The sequence below is a fragment of the Urtica dioica genome, chromosome 8 (assembly GCF_054948205.1).
Source record: "Urtica dioica subsp. dioica isolate 48M chromosome 8, U.dioica_male_clone48M_v1_H2, whole genome shotgun sequence".
Lineage (NCBI taxonomy): Eukaryota > Viridiplantae > Streptophyta > Magnoliopsida > Rosales > Urticaceae > Urtica > Urtica dioica.
The window spans coordinates 15,635,180-15,651,923 of record NC_142763.1 but is presented as its reverse complement, the minus strand read 5'-3'; the positions used below and the strand labels follow the sequence as shown (position 1 = coordinate 15,651,923).

The following is a 16,744-nucleotide window of genomic DNA, read 5'->3' as shown; positions in this document are numbered from 1 at the left end:
TTTCGGGAACGTGCGACTTTAAACTATCGAACGATCGGAAAAACGTATTTGGCTCGGGACCTAAACGAAAGAAAGAATAAATAAAGCTTATCACTAACTATCTCTGGTACTCTTAAAAAAAATACAAGGCTGCTGGAAAAAGAATTCCAGAAATGAAAATTGGACATGAAAAGACCAAAATACCCTTAATCCTAAAGTATCGGGGAAAAACGTTTTCTGGAAAAAAAATTCTGAAAATTTTACAGAAGCTAGAGAATAAATAACTGAACGTTTTCATCTTCAGAGGTGTTACCAAAATCGGATCCCAAATAACAGAACTAAATTAAAAGCATAAGACGCTTTAAAAAAACTTCTGGAACCTATCTGCGCACTGGTCCAAAATTTCAGTTTAGAAATAGTTCTGCTAATTAAAAACTCATCAAAATTTTATCATATATTATAAACATATAAAAGTATCTTGTATAAAAATTTCATTAAAAAATACATCTTCTAGGTATTTTAAAAAAAAAACAAGACCTTGCTGATTGAATCAATGTAAAACTATATGCGCACCGATGGTAAATGTTTTTTTATAAAATAAACCATTCAACTAAAAATCATAAAATTTTAAATACATACCGAAGACATCTATACTATTAAGGTATAAAAATATCAAATCACCATTCCTTTGTTAGCTATTTGATTTTGAATCAAAACCTTGCTGTTTGAAACAGAAAACAAAATTATGCGCGCTGATCATAATTGAATTTTAGAAACAAAACGGTTTGTCCAAAAATTATGAAATTTAATATACATATTATAAACATCTTGATTATTTCGGTATAAAAAAATCAGACTAAAATAATATGCGTAGCTAATAATGATTCACACGTTTTCTTACTGCCTAAAATATGACAAATACAACATGTTTAAGACTATATATATATTTTTTCTTCATAAATATATCTTACCTAACAACAATATGAACACCATAAGAGAGATGAACAAAAAGAAAACATCGAAAATACCTTGAGGGCTCCTTAGAGGTCCGCGAACAAAAGGTTCAACTATTATATTTTTTTGTGTAAAATTTTTCTTAAGGAATAAGAAATGGAGAGGAAAAAGAAAATGATTTAGAGAGCATAAGAGAAAAGGGAAGTGGGTAAAGAAAGGCTGAAAAGTAAGAATTGTTTTAGCTTCAACACTTCATTCCGTAACAGGCAAAAAGAGGAAAAAATGCACTTTAATTTCATTAATGGTGCATTATTGGGTTGTTAGATTTGTTTTCTTTGTTGAGTAAGAAAAAGATTGTGATTGACTCCAAATGTATAATAAAACAAAAAAAAAGCCTTGCACGAGACTACTACAGATTGAAAAATTCAAATTAAAGTTAATAGCTATATTTGGTACATTTACTTAATATATACATATATAATTATACTGTATAATTACAATAGCTATTTTTTCATAGCTACCTTATATATGTATATACATACGTGTTTGCCAGCTTCCTATCCTATCTATATATTTACTTCCTAAATCAACACACACCAATTTTAGTACTGACATAATCAAAGGATATAAGGCAGTATATTAGCTGAACATTTCGTCACCTATATATATACATACATATATATACACATACATAACACAAGAAAAATAAATAAATACTAATTCAAAATTCTAATTCTTTGGTGGCGAGGTTTTGGGGTTTCACATGGTGGTCGAGCTCGCCTGGGGGGTCGACCTCGCCTGGAGGCCAAGCCTGCCTGGAGGCCGAGATCGCTTGGTGGTCGAGCTCGCCTTGGGGGTCGAGCTCGCCTGGGGTCGAGCTCGTCTAGAGGCCAAGCCTGCCTGGAGGCCGAGATCGCTTGGAGGTCGAGCTCGCCTGGGGGGTCGAGCTCGTCTGGAGGCCAAGCCTGCCTGGAGGCCGAGATTGCTTGGAGGTCGAGCTCGCCTAGGGGGTCGACCTCGTCTGGGGATGATTTTCCAGATATTATTGAGAAGTACCCATGGGTCACGGGACCTGATGGAGGGTCATGGGACCTAATGACGCGGCGATAGCACGCCCTTCAACCCCCTTGGCCTTGTGACTTGTTTGACGGGAGTCACAGGATCCAACGGTTGGCCATGGGACCTGGAGGATGGTCATGAAACGCACCCAAGAGTCACGGGACCTAAAGGTTGGTCTTGAGACCTGAGGAGTGGTCATGGGGCCTGAGAGGTGGCGTTGGTCTTCATGGCGGTTCACCGGCACGGGGCTTTATGGTGGTTCGCCGGCGCAAGACTTCGCATGGCTTGTCGATCCGAGGCTTCACGGTGCTCGCCGGTCCGAGGTTTCGCCGTGGCTCGTGGGCACGAGGGCTTCGTGGGGCTCACCGGAGGTTCGCGGTGCTCGACGACGTTGTCCGGCGGTGGTTCAGCCGTCCTCGTCGTAAGATCTGGGAGTGGAGGAGAGAAGCCCCTCTCTCCATCTCTTCCTCTTCTCTCTTTTCTTTTTTGTGGCGGCCGTCTGCCTCTCCTTCAGTTAGGGTTTTTGTTTTTGTTTTATAGTCTTTTTTATGGCCCATGAGGCCCATTTGTTTTTGTGGGCTGGAGAAAATATGACCCAACACCATATATGTAATTGAAAATTTTTTAATTTCTTATTATTTTGGTCTGCTTTACTAGCTGTGTTCAAAACTTGGTCAAAGATTGATCAGTTGACATGTAACTTCACTTTCTAGTTTTTAGACTCCATTCTTTGCTTGCTTAATATGTATAGTCGGTTGCAACAACTACAAAAAATGGACATGCTTTACCTTTAAAATATGAACGGGTATCTCTTATTTGGCTGAGATTCATTTTTCCGAAATGGTAAGAGAAAGAAAAATTAACAGCTTAAAATTTAGCCGAAATATTTTTTTAAATTAATTGAATCTCGATGACAGTGTTGTCACAGATATTTACGAATAAATAAGTCAAATACTTGTGTCATTTATTTTGATTATTTAACTATCTTTGACGAAAACGTCGCCTCTAGAACAATTTAATGAATATCTCTTCAGCAACATTGTCGTTGAAGAATGTAAAATATGCGGCGATGCCTAAACATGAAAGACAAAGAGAGATTTGTAACTAATTAAGTATGTTTAAACTTAAAGATTTTAATGGAGCACTATATTTTAGTCATATGTTGACACGGAATTGATTCAAGCGAACTCCTACCAAACGGTATATCATCAAATATAGTGCAAAATCTTCTACAATCACACTGCAAATACAACACTATATTTTAGTGTGTGTACATATCTGGCCAAATTTGGTGTGTTATTATGTTACACGGAAAAAATAAAGAATTTTATATTACTTTAGCTTTAGTTGATTATCAATTTCACTACCAAATCAACTTTATTTTACTATTTTATTGATTTTAATAATATAGTAATGAAGGATAGTACTTTTAGTGTTGTACTTTTAACCATTTTAAACTGTCTTAAAGCATCCTAAACCCATCTTAAAAAGTAATTGAATTTCATCGCAATATTTTGTTAAATTTCATCTTAAACCGTCTTACACTTTCTTGAATCATTTCAAACTGTAAAAAAAATAGTCAAAAATCTAATTTGATATATTTTGAATATACGAGGTCTAATCAAAATATTTCTAGACTTTTTAGGTTGACATAAAATTTCTCTTTTGTAATTTGGTAGTATAACCAAAAAAACGTATAGAAAGTCAAATTTTCCATACACTTTTACATGCAACAATTAAAAATTGAAATCCATGCAACAATTAAAATCAAATGGAGCAATATTTAATAAATATTATTTATCTTTTCTAAGACGTGGTGTGAGAGAATGTAATCTTCAGCTAAAGTTTGCCGACAGCAAAAGTAGCCATGTATCAAGAAAAGGGAGTCTTTTAAAAAAAAATAAATAAATATGACACGTCTTAACTTAAACACACAAAAAAACAAAATTCTATCATTGTGAGTCGTTTAATTTTTTTTTTTTTTTTTTTTGAGGAAACGTGATCGGTGCCACGAAATATCATAAAAACCCTCACGTATGGCGGAGGAAAACCGTGGTTACAAGGATAAGAATGAAACCGAAACCAACGGTAAAGAAACAAAATAAACTCGAACAAACAGGGCCCTAGGAGGCCGTGCGGGACCTCAACTCGCGATCATCGGCCCGAATGGCCTCTTCCGAACAAGGCGGGACTAAACCCAGCCAGGTCGAGGACGAGTGATGGTTAATCGCATATCGCGCTAGATTATGCGCAGCAACATTACAAAGACGAGAAATATGCATAATGCGAAAAACCTCAAGCTCCCTCACCTCTCTGAAGATGCGGTGCAAGATCGTCCCAAGCTCTGTCACAAGCGTCACGCCCTCATCGATCATCCTCACCACCCCCAAGCAGTCAGACTGGATCTCCGCTCTCCTGCCACCGACGCTGCGAACTAGTTCTATGCCCTGGAGGACAGCATACGCTTCCGCAAGCTGGGGGGAGAACCCCCTAGCCAGGAATAGCGTCTGCGAGGCGATCACCTCTCCGGTGTGGTCTCGAACTATACAATCGACACCGAAGCCTCCACGGTCGCGAGCGAGTGCCGCGTCGACGTTAATCGAGAGGGTCCCGTCCCTGGGGGGGTCCATCTGGGGGTCGTAGTCATCCTAGTGCTCGATGGAGTCTCCCCAACCGTAGCCGCTCTGTACTCCTCGAGGAAGCTCACCGTCCACTGGACTAGCTGTGGCTGGCTCCAAGCTGATCTCCCGGCCAAGACATTGTTCCTGTGGTTCCAAAGTTCCCAAATAATGGTAATGAAAAGCGCATGGAAATGAACCTCGAGGGTCTCCGTCGCTCTGAGGATAGCGTCGAAAGCATCGCCGTCTCTGAAAGGCGGAAGAATGTGGCCGAAGCCCACCTCTTTCCAGACTCTCCTGCTCCACCTGCAACCCCAAAACGCGTGGAAAACAGTCTATCTCGCCTCCTGACAGACAGGGCAGCTATCATCAGAGGTGATCATCTTCTTGGCTAGGACTGCTCTGGCCGGGATTTGGCCTAAACAGACTCGCCAACAGAAGAGTTTCACCTTAGGAGGAACTCTCAGCTGCCAGAACTTCGTCCACCACTTCTCCATCACCGTCGGATCTGAAGAGCTGGCGACCGGAGTACTGGCACTCTCCATCGCGACGCAGTAGCCACTCTTGACGGAGTACTCTCCGTTCTCAGTGAAATGCCAGCGACGCACATCAGGAGTATCCTCACCCCCACACGGAATGCTCAGGATCGCCGCAGCATCCTCCTCACCGAACATCGCTGTGATAAGATCAACGTCCCAGCTACCGTCGGGTCTCATAAGCTCAGCTACCCGCATATCGGAGGGAATCCAAGGGGGGTCAATCCAGGTGGCCGGTCTGTCCCTCGGAACCCAACTGTCGCCCATGACCAACATAGACTCCCCATCCCCGATCCGCCATCTCGAACCGGACTGAATGATCTCACGTCCCCAAAGAAGACTGCGCCATATGGAAGAGCTACACGAGCCAGGGAGAGCCGTCATAATATCACCGTCGGGGAAGTAGCTCTGTCTATAGACTCGTCCTACCAGACTATCCGGTCTCCTGATAAGCCTCCAGACACTCTTAGCCAAAAGGGCCTGGTTGGACTTCTCCAGATCTCTGAAGCCCATCCCGCCCACTGACTTGTGTCGCGTGAGGTCCTCCCACTTGCACCAGTGGATCTTCTTCGTCGCCGTTCCACCCCCCCCCCCCCCCCCACCAGAATCTGGCGATCGCCGAGTGGATGTCTCTGATCAAACGCAGCGGGATCTTGTGGCACGAGGCCACGTAACTGGGGATCGCCTGAAGGACAGATTTAATGAGGACTTCTCTGCCAGCCTGCGAGAGGGAGAGGCCATTCCAACTCTTAATCTTAGCCCAAACGCGGTCTCTCACAAATCCAAAAAGCTCCGCCTTCCTCCGACCAGTGAAAGCGGGAAGACCCAGGTATCGCTTATGGCAGTCCGTCTTCCTGACACCTAGGATCTGAGCCAGAACCTCCCCCTCCTCATCGCTAACCTCCGTACCGAAACAGACATCGGACTTTAGAAAGTTCACCATCTGGCCCGAGGCCTCAGAATAAGTCCGTAAAATGTCAGTAACCCTCTCGCACTCGTCAGGTGTCGCTCGGCAAAAAACCAAGCTATCATCCGCAAAGAGAAGGTGTGACACATGAAGGTCCCGGAACCGGACTCCTGATGAGATCGCTCCAGATTCCTCACTCGCTCGAAAGAGGCTCGAGAGACCCTCAGAGCAGAAGAGGAAAAGGAAAGAAGAGTGAGGGTCCCCCTGGCGGAGGCCTCTGAAAGGAGTCACACTGCCTCGGATTGAGCCGTTGATGTTGAAAGCAAATCTGACTGAGGTAACGCATCTCATGATAAGGTGCACCCACCGCGTGCTGTATCCCAGTCTCAGCATCATCGACTCCAGGTAGGCCCACTCAACTCTGTCGAAAGCCTTCGCCATGTCAAGCTTGAGAGACGCACACTTACCATTACCGAAGCGTTTCCGCTTCATCGTGTGGAGAGCCTCGAAACCAACCATGACATTGTCGAAGATCAGTCTACCACCAACGAAAGCGCTCTGGGACTCAGAAATAGCGTCGTGCATAGTAGTCTTAAGACGGTTGACCAAGCACTTGGCCACTATCTTATAGATCACATTGCACAGGCTAATCGGTCTGAAATCGCTGACCCGTTTCGGGTCCTCAACTTTGGGGATAAGGGTGACCACAGTATCATTAATGGTGGCCACCTCGTCCCCGTCGTTAAGGATCCCAAGGCAGGTCTTCAAGACCGATTTGCCTACTACGTCCCAATATCTCTGGTAAAAAATCGCGGGAAAGCCGTCACTTCCCGGTGCCTTGATCGCATCCATCGAGAAAAGCGCATTTTTCACCTCCCCTGGCTCAAAAGGGCGCTCCAACTCGGTGTTCAAAGCCTCTGAGATCCTAGGCTGTACGCCCGCAGAAACTAACTCGATTCTCTGCGAAGAAGGCCTCGCTGAAGAGAAAATGTCACCGAAGTAACCGGAGACGATCCTCTCTATCTCAGTGTCTCCACTGTGCCAATCCCCGTGGTCGTCCTCCAATCCTCTGATAGCGTTCCTCTTCCTCCTAGCAGAAGCCTTGCGGTGAAAAAGCTTCGTGTTCTTATCCCCGCACCGCATCCAGGACACTCTGCTCCTCTGTCTCCAGTACTGCTCCTCCTTCTGGACTAAGGCGTCAAGTTGTCTCTCCTCCCGTCTGAAGGACTCCATACAGAAATCCGGACCCGATAGTCCTGCAAGCTCAACGATCTTCTTCTGCTTCTCAATCCTGTCTCTGGTCTCTCTGTTCCTCTCTCCGCCCCAGCGAGAGAGGCTCTGTCTGCATTGACAGATCGCGTCAGCTAAGCTCGGACTTTGATCACCACTCTAGCCCGTCTCCCAAGCTCTACGGATCCGCTCGTCACACTCAGGCTCACCTATCCAAGACTCCTCAAAGAAGAAACGCCTCGGCCTCCTGCGCCGCCGGCGATCTCCGAAACCCGTTGTAAGCAGAAGAAGAGGTCTATGATCCGATCTCCGGAATCTCAAGTGACGAACTGCGGCCGAAGGGAAGAGATCGCTCCACTCGCGACTCGCAAGGCATCTATCCAGGCGCTCCTCTATACCTCCTCTGCGCCAGGTGAAGGGGTCTCCCTCGAAACCTAAGTCATGGATGTCGCAATCCGAAATCATCTCTCTGAAAGCAGATAACTGGCCGGGACCTCTGTCCCTGCCTCCTCTAATCTCAGAGTTGGAGGCGACGTCGTTCATGTCGCCCCCAACTAACCAAGGACCCGTGAAAGAGCTCCGGAGGCGACGAAGAAGCTCCGGAGGCGACGAGATCGTGCTGCCAAATGTGATTATTAATTTTATGTTATTATAATTATTTTTTTTAGGTGTGAGGAACGATCTCGTCTACGAGGCGACTCAGCAACTGATGGAGAAGCTTGCTGTTGACGCCTTCGAAATAGCCATGGTTTGTTTTCTGGTTTAGTCTGTTAATTTAAAAAAAAATATTAGTATTATTACTATTTTGTGGTTGTTTGTGCGAATTTTAAAATAATTAATAAGTGATGTCTTATATAAAAATAAATAAATAATAGGTAAAGACAGTGGTGAGGATAGTTGAAGGGGAAGCTGGGAAAGTGATATGCAATGAAGCAGCAAGGCTTAAACCTGCGTGCGTGATCATGGACATTTAAATATAAACGTATAATCCTCGGAGAAGTCCTACCACGAGCAGCTCTCGGTGGCGGAGGTCACCAACATTTTGATTTTTCCTTCAAAAAGTTTGAGAGCTTGGGCAGAATTCTTTTTCAAACACACCAAATTATAAAATTGAAATATAAATACAAATATAATCATTTATATATAAATGTATCATTAATAGAAAGTATTTAAACTGGTTAACTATATTTAAATTTCAAACAAGTTAGATTGCTTTGGCAGATTTTTATGCAAACACCACCAATTATAAAATTGAAATATAAATCAAAATTTAAATGTATAATCCTATGCTCCGGTCATATCCTCGGAGAAGGCCTACCACGAGTAGCTCTCGGTGGCGGAGATCACCAACAATTTGATTTTATAATTTGGTGTGTTTGAAAAAGAATTCTGCCCAAGCTCTCAAACTTTTTGAAGGAAAAATCAAAATGTTGGTGATCTCCGCCACCGAGAGCTGCTTGTGGTAGGACTTCTCCGAGGATTATACATTTATATTTTGATTTACATTTCAATTTTATAATTGGTGGTGTTTGCATAAAAATCTGCCCAAGCAATCTAAATTGTTGAATTATTGACATGAATGTCAATTTATTATATTGACATGAATGTCAATATATTGACATGCATGTCAATATATTGACATACATGTCAATTTAATGACATATTTGTCAATATATTAATATGAATGTCAATATATTGACATGAATGTCAATTTATTGACATGGATGTCAATTTAATGACATATTTATCAATATATTGATATGAATGACAATTTAATGACATATTTGTCAATATATTGACATGATTGTCAATATATTATATTGGCATGAATGTCAATTTATTATATTGACATTCATGTCAATATATTAACATGAATGTCAATATATTGACATGAATGTCAATATATTAACATGAATGTCAATATACTGACATGAATGTCAATAACAATTTAATGACATATTTGTCAATATATAGACATGAATGTCAATTTATTGACATGGATGTCAATTTATTGACATGGATGTCAATTTATTGACATGAATGGCAATTTAATGACATATTTATCAATATATTGACATGAATGACAATTTAATGACATATTTGTCAATATATTGACATGAATGTCAATATATTGACATGAATGTCAATATATTAACATGAATGTCAATAACAATTTAATGACATATTTGTCAATATTTTGACATGAATGTCAATTTATTGACATATATGTCAATTTATTGACATGAATGACAATTTAATGACATATTTATCAATATATTGACATGAATGTCAATTTATTGACATATTTGTCAATAAAATCTCAAATATTATAAATTCTCAATATATTGTCTATATATTTACAAGGATGTATTTTATTGATAGTTTAAAAGGATATATTTTATTGTCAATAAATTCTCAATAGATCTCAACTGTCAGTTTCTATTTTAAAGTAGTTTCGAGAAATCAACATAATCAAGAACTCCAACAACTCTGAGATTTATTTTATTGACATTCATGTATAATTACTTAACTGACAGATCTACTTCAAAACGCCAAGCTGACCAGCTCAAGACCGACGAGCTCGAGGCCAACAAGCTCAAGGATTACGACGACGAGCTCGAGGTTCTTCCTCTTATTTAAATTTAGTCAACGTTTAATTTATTATATAATATTATTGACTGCCTATTTTGAATAAATATACTTTTTTATATGTAATTTATTCAAGGGTCGGGTTGAAAAAAGACCTCCCAACAACAGTATACCTGCGTCAAAAAAACATATGTATAAGAAAACAAAAACATATATAACTACAACAATCACTGATAGTATTTAAACACTCTAAACAGACATTCACCCTTACTTCATTGCTGGAGCTTGCCGGAGGACAACATCCAACACTTGTATGGTTTCTTGCGGCATATCGTGCTGTCTTCCTTGAAGAAACTGGCGCAGGTGATGGAGGTCGGGCTTCGACGCAAACTTGACGACTACCTTGAATTCCCGGTCTCGCCTACGTTATCTAATTTGTCAACGAAATCATTGGACTGGAATGGAAGTTCTCCTGCAGTGTACAGACTCATGCTTAAATCAAACTCTACTGCTCTACTGATCTACCTCTGGAACTCTACTGCTCTACTGATCTACTGCTCTACCTCTGGAACTCTACTGCTCTACTGATCTACTGCTCTACCTCCGGAACTCTACTGCTCTACTGATCTACTGGAAATTACCAGTATCAGTAGAGTTCGACGATCATCTTCAACATTCGAAAATATTTTCCAATCAAAGTTTCATTGAGTTGGATACCTCTACCTCCGGAACTCTACTGCTCTACTGATCTACTGGAAATTACCAGTATCAGTAGAGTTCGACGATCATCTTCAACATTCGAAAATATTTTCCAATCAAAGTTTCATTGAGTTGGATACATATTTTTCTAGTTCAAAACTAACAAAGTTTTCAGTCTAACACAACAAAAAGAAGTATCAAACTCGAAATATAAAAATTTCATTCATGAAACTACCTAAACACAAAGCCCTAATTTGTTTAGGGGTTGAGTTTTTGCACCGTCAATATCGTCGTCATCGTCGGAACTCGACTTCGCCACCGGAATGTCTACCGCCCGAATGAAGCTTGACTCAATGATTTCAAGCCAGAACCCTGTACCAAGCACGTACGCTGTTTTTTTTTTCTTTTCAATATGCGTTCATTTGCTGTTTTGTTTAAAAATAATAATAAAAAAAATAAAAATAAAAAAAGAAAAGGGTATATTGAGAGAGGTATAGAGGGTACTCAGTTAAAAATGAAACTTGTACGGAGTAAAAACTCACTTTTTTAAGGGCAGTAAGCTAAATTAATAGATCCCTTGGTCTCTTACAGTCTCTTTGCCTCTGAGAAAAATTAGGGTTTTTTCTTCTAGAGTGAATGAGGGAGTGGGTGTGACCGTGTGGGTGTGACCGTGTGGGTGTGTGCTTCTCTGTTTGGTGCATTTGATTTCAGAGAGAATACTGGTTACGATTTTCGATTTCAGAGAGAATTCCCATGGGGTCAGTGAACATGGAAATCGATACTAACGTGGAAGTATGTCCGGATCCTCTTCCAATGGCACGAAAGTGAGTTTTAGAGGAAACAAAAGAATTATATTTTGTACATTGATCTATTTTGAATTTTTTCCTTAAATTATTTGGTTGCCTAGAAAGTTGATGAGAAAGAAAAGAGATTTTAACTCTCTGTGACGCTTGATTCAAGTTTCTAATGCCTCAGTTTTGGACTGTTGTGTGTGTAGTTACCAATTGGAAGCACTGGAACAAGGATTGAAGAAGAACACGATAGTGTACTTGGAGACTGGTTCTGGAAAGACTCTAATTGCGATAATGCTTCTTCGGAGCTACGCTCATCAGCTCCGCAAGCCATCGCCGTTCATAGCCGTTTTTTTGGTCCCTAAAGTGGTCTTGGTTTACTTTTACTGTTCAAGGCTCCCTTCTGATGGGTAAGTTTTATTTTATTTTATTCAGTATTCCATCCTTGTACGACTCTTAGTGTAATTTGCATTATTTGTGTTGAATAGGTATTTCAAACCTACTCCAAAGTGGGACAAGACCACTGGCACTTTATACATGCCGATGAGCTGTCCTATCCAATCTGTGTCCGCCACTGGAAAAGCAAAAATTCTCAAGCAGATTGCATGCCTTGAAGGATGCAAGCAACTTCATCAGATTGGTGCTTTGACCGACAAGCTCGTCCCTGATATGGTGCTCGAGGAAGAAGAGAAGGCAAAAGAGCTTTGTAATCTTCCAATCCCATCACCGATTTTAGCTTAACTTTTTTTTTTCTTCTTTGCATTACACATTAATTTTTTATTAATTACGCATTACTCGTTCATGACTGTGCAGCGAGCCAGCCATACGAAGATGAGCAGCCTCGTTATGTCCCTACAGAAATCGTTGGCTCTTATCGTCCCACTGATGCTGACATGTTGTATCATTGTTATTTGATTGAGCTGAAGCAAGATTTCACTTACGGGGCTTCAGTACACGATCTTGTACTGGCCACAAGAACTCAGTTTGAAAGTGACATAACAAGTAGCAAATTTGATTTGAGCGCTGGGAGAGGCAGTATCCAAGTGTCTATAAGATACATTGGGTCAATGAGTCTTAACCGAAAACAAGTAAGATCTCTTATACGGTGTTGCTTGAGCTTTATTTGTTGTGCATGGGAAATTAATTGGTTTACTTTTATGTAATTGGTGGTGACAGGTTTTATGGTCAAGAAGGTTCCAAGTCATCCTCCTAATGGTCAAGAATAATTTGACAGAAGTTCTCAACCAGCTTAATCTACCAGAAAGTGTTGAGTTGGATTATCTTATTCTTCCAGCTACCACCACTGATAGAAGACCGATGATTATTGACTGGGACTCTGTCAAATCTGCACTATTTTCAAGTGGAGAATTTCTGAACGGTCACATCAATTGTCATTTTGCAGCGGGTAGCTCTTGTTGGATACATACCAAAAATGGTATGGTATGTTCTTGCATGCTGAGGAATTCAGTGGTCTATACCCCGCATAATGGATATTGCTATTGCACTACTGGCATGTTGAATGGTTTGAGTGCAAATTCGCCTTTAAAAACTAGGAATGGCAAAGTCCGTACCTACAAGAACTACTTTGAAGAGGAGTACGTAGTCTTTTGATATTTTCCTTGTCTATACAGGCACGATCTTGTTATATATATATATACGAACCAAGTCTAATAGTGTTCACCTCATTTGTAATCCCCAGGCACGGAATCAAGCTGCAGTTTAACAATGAACCACTATTTAGTGCGCGGAAACTTTTCCAAGTGAAGAATTATCTCCGCTGCAGAGACGTTCAGGAGAAAGGTTTGTCTTCCTCTTCTCTCGTTGAAATACCTGGACCGATACTCCTCATTGCTTTTGTTGATGTTATCTTGCAATTGAACAAAATTGTAAACATCGTTTTTATGGAGGCACTTGTACGTGCTATTCTGCATGGACATGAAAAGTCAAATATTTAAAAATACTGGATAGAGTCTTGCCTTTCCGTATGCATTTATCTGTAAATGTGATTTTGGATTGTCTTTGCAGAGTCGACTAATGTGACTGTGGAGCTGCCACCAGAGCTGTGCTATGTTTTTCAGAAGTCATCCGGAAGACCTCGCTATGTTTGTGTTTTTATATTTTTTCTCACAGAAAAAACACAAACATAACGAGGTCTTTCAGATGACTTCTGAGATGGTTGGGGCTAAGTATATATATGACGAGCCCATTCTTCAGTTTCCTTTGCCTTCGACGTCCAATTGTCCAATGATCAAGGATGAGCCGAACGAATCAGCTAGGGTAAAAAAATATGTTAATAACTTGAGTTAAAAATTGGATGAAATGTCTCATAGCGGAGGAATCGAGCGCCGGAGCGGTACGGCGGAGGAATCGATAAAGGTCGTGCCTGACGGCGACTCTGGCGAGACTCTCGGTGCTGATAATGGCGGCCCTGAGAGTGGACAGCTGTCCTGGCTCCACTCCGGGATAGTCCACGATCAGCTGAGTGCTCACGCCGACTTGAAGCACCGTGTCGCCCAGAAACTCCAGAATCTGGTACGTCGGCTTTCCGGCGTCGGAGGACGAGTGCGTTAGGGCTTCCTCCAGAAGACGCCGGTTTCGGAACCCGTACTGGATTCTCATCTCCACCGCCGATACCGACTCTTCCATCTCCGGCGACGGACCGCCGAAGCACGGAGCGATTGTTGTAGTTGACGTAATTCAGGGCGAACGTGTTCGCTACGTGAGGCACGGAACCTGAGGGTGTGTTGGATAAAGAAAACAAAGTGGGAACTCGACTTCTGGCGGTGTAGTTCGGCGGTCCGTCGCCGGAGATGGAAGAGTCGGTATCGGCGGTGGAGATGAGAATCCAGTACGGGTTCCGAAACCGGCGTCTTCTGGAGGAAGCCCTAACGCACTCGTCCTCCGACGCCGGAAAGCCGACGTACCAGATTCTGGAGTTTCTGATAATTGTTGGTTTTCTTTGCTGATTGATAAACTACCGAGAATGAGAGAATAAAATAACCAAGACTCATATGTGAAATGAGAATGAGGAGAAAATGATAACAAACATCAAAGAAACAAATATAAACTTTGTACTCTAATTTTTTTTTTAATCTGTATACACTGAATTGTCATCTGACACACACACATATATATATATATATATATATATATATATATTTATTATGTATATATAAAGGAGAACCACGTTTTCCTGTTCACCTAGACTCAAAAAACTGTTACACAGTTTTTTGAAATTACAAAAATGCCCTGACAATTCTCTAAATGACGAAAATACCCTTTAATAGTATAAGGGAAATCTAGATTGTTCGACGACGGCCTTTCTTTTCTGGAAAGTTGCAGAAGTGTCTTTTTAACATTAGAAAAAAAATGAAGATATGTGACGGTTATAAAATAATAAAAATTAAAACGGTTGCACTGTGCTGTGATGTGCTGCAATTGGATGATTCTCTGGACTCTTCCAGAAGTCTTCTGCTGAACTGATCGGTGGAGCTGCCCGAATTTTCAAGAAGCTTTTTAATATTATTATATATACACACACACTCAATTAAATTAAGACATGACGCCTACCACTCTGCTCTTCAAAATCTTCTGCTCTTCCAAACTTGCATCATCTTCATCATAAGGTAATAGCCGGACCATAGTTACCTTTTTTCTGGCTTAAAATACAAAGAGCCATGAGTTCCAATTCCAAAAACAACACTTACAGAAAAGTTAAGGAAAAAATAAAATTTAGGTACTCTAAATCACAACTACTCTAATTCAGGTATATATTCACTAATTCAAATGTTAGCATCTAAAAACAACTTAATTAGTTTACTTAAATGATTACTTAGCCAAATATGTACTGACTTATTTAAGTACTCACGATATTTTCTTCCAGTCCAGAAATTAGAACTATACCAGTATTACAACAACACACCAAGATCACATTCATGATTAAATTAAGACGAGTAACACGAGAAGCAAAATAGGAAGGAACCAAAAAGTGAAGCACATGTTTCCCGAGACATTCACTCTTCATCCATTTGAACTTTCTCACAAGCAAAAAAACACCGCCACAAACCACGATTTCACAGCCACAATATAGCAGCGTTATTAACAATCAATATAGACGAATTTCATGAGAAGATATTAGAAAAATACACACAGAGGACAAACAAAGGCTATATTAGGAGTATGACAAAGATTCCGTTGAATAATGCAAGCTACAAATATTAATTTAAATTAAATAAATAAATAAAAATCGACCCAGGAAGCTAAATTAGGGCAATGAGTTTTCTAAAACGGATTGATTAAGATAATAATAAATAAATAAAAACACTAACCTTAGCCATTTGAGTCATGACATCAAATGCCTCTTTACAAACTCTCAGCTCAAATGAACCTGCAATCTTTGCTTCACATCCTCAAAGCTACAGACATTTTAAGGGAACTCTTTAAACCTATACGATGAGCTCGGAAACCCCATCCCGGGGCGGCATCAGCCCCGTGCTGCATCGATCCCCGAAATTGCGTCCGCCTTCACCTTCGTAGCCCTACCGTCTCGATTAACATCACTCATCGCCTTAAGAATTTGTCACAGACAGAACAAATACAAAAAAAATAAAAAATAAAAATTAATGCATGACTAACGATAGAGAAACAGACGAATACGGATTGACGAGAAGAGAAAGAGAGAAAGACAGAGGGGATAGGGATATCTGAAATTAAGATGTTTTATTTTCGTAACCCTAAAAAACCAGATGAGAGAGAGAGAGAGAGAGAGAGAGGATGACAAAAGAAAAATGAAGAAGACAGAGGAAATTTGTTTTGTTTATAGTCGGTTAGATTTTGACCGTCCGATATTTTAGAACGACGATCTACGTTTAAAATTAAATTTACTATACTCTTAATGTGTGGGAAGGGTTGGGCCAATAGAATTGGTCCTCTGACACTTACGGAAGATATTTATTCTATTAATTTTAATTATTGAAAATTATTTATTTATTTTTAAATCATAAAATCAAATAAAATTTTATAAAAGACTAATTGTAATAAAAAAAAAATTAGCTTATATAATTTTATATGGTCGAAGTATTTAATGTTGATTTTTTTTTTGCATTGTCTTTAATGTAATTTCTCTTATATTTACAATGGCGTTATTGAATTATAATCAATTATTTCATATATGTTTTGTACCAACGACGTATCTTTGCAATTATGTTTGATGTATATGAATACATATTTCATGGCAGAATTTAAATTAACCTCATAGTTCAACGATATGTTCATAAAAAATGAATTACATGGAAACAATGAAGAAGATAATAGAAGTTATATATATATATATATATATATATATATATATATATATATATATAGTTAGAAATAGGATGAATT

At 40.1% G+C, this 16,744-nt stretch overlaps 2 protein-coding genes and 1 long non-coding RNA gene across 3 annotated transcripts; 2 read left to right on the top strand and 1 right to left on the bottom strand.

Moving 5' to 3' along the window:
- The first annotated feature begins 11,175 nt into the window (after positions 1–11,175).
- On the top strand, positions 11,176–12,669 carry LOC149388427 (endoribonuclease Dicer homolog 2-like). The gene is made up of 6 exons (XM_089624623.1): positions 11,176–11,395; positions 11,569–11,772; positions 11,851–12,068; positions 12,176–12,450; positions 12,539–12,555; positions 12,657–12,669. Exons 1-6 carry the CDS (start codon positions 11,325–11,327, stop codon positions 12,667–12,669), a joined length of 798 nt encoding a protein of 265 aa, XP_089480749.1. The 5' UTR covers positions 11,176–11,324.
- LOC149388426 (endoribonuclease Dicer homolog 2-like) lies at positions 12,610–13,844 on the top strand. Its single transcript, XM_089624124.1, has 4 exons — positions 12,610–12,957; positions 13,062–13,162; positions 13,388–13,431; positions 13,514–13,844. The coding sequence occupies exons 1-4, from the start codon at positions 12,680–12,682 to the stop codon at positions 13,667–13,669; spliced, it is 579 nt and encodes a 192-aa protein (XP_089480250.1). The 5' UTR covers positions 12,610–12,679; the 3' UTR covers positions 13,670–13,844.
- Positions 13,845–14,550: 706 nt separating this feature from the next.
- Positions 14,551–16,297, bottom strand: LOC149388425 (uncharacterized). Its single transcript, XR_016300575.1, has 2 exons — positions 15,691–16,297; positions 14,551–15,021 (listed from the first exon to the last, which is right to left on the bottom strand). It is a non-coding gene; the product is annotated as an uncharacterized LOC149388425 (long non-coding RNA).
- Positions 16,298–16,744: the final 447 nt, after the last annotated feature.

What these genes read in the sequence shown, in the direction of transcription:
- LOC149388426 (XM_089624124.1), top strand. Translation starts at nt 12,680, where the DNA reads ATGATTATTGACTGGGACTCTGTCAAATCTGCACTATTTTCAAGTGGA. An exon ending in CAGAGACGTTCAGGAGAAAG is followed by an intron (nt 13,163 to 13,387) that starts GTTTGTCTTCCT and finishes TTGTCTTTGCAG; the next exon opens with AGTCGACTAATGTGACTGTG. An exon ending in TGCCACCAGAGCTGTGCTAT is followed by an intron (nt 13,432 to 13,513) that starts GTTTTTCAGAAG and finishes AAACATAACGAG; the next exon opens with GTCTTTCAGATGACTTCTGA.
- LOC149388427 (XM_089624623.1), top strand. Translation starts at nt 11,325, where the DNA reads ATGGGGTCAGTGAACATGGAAATCGATACTAACGTGGAAGTATGTCCG. An exon ending in CCTCTTCCAATGGCACGAAA is followed by an intron (nt 11,396 to 11,568) that starts GTGAGTTTTAGA and finishes TTGTGTGTGTAG; the next exon opens with TTACCAATTGGAAGCACTGG. An exon ending in AGAGAAGGCAAAAGAGCTTT is followed by an intron (nt 12,069 to 12,175) that starts GTAATCTTCCAA and finishes ATGACTGTGCAG; the next exon opens with CGAGCCAGCCATACGAAGAT.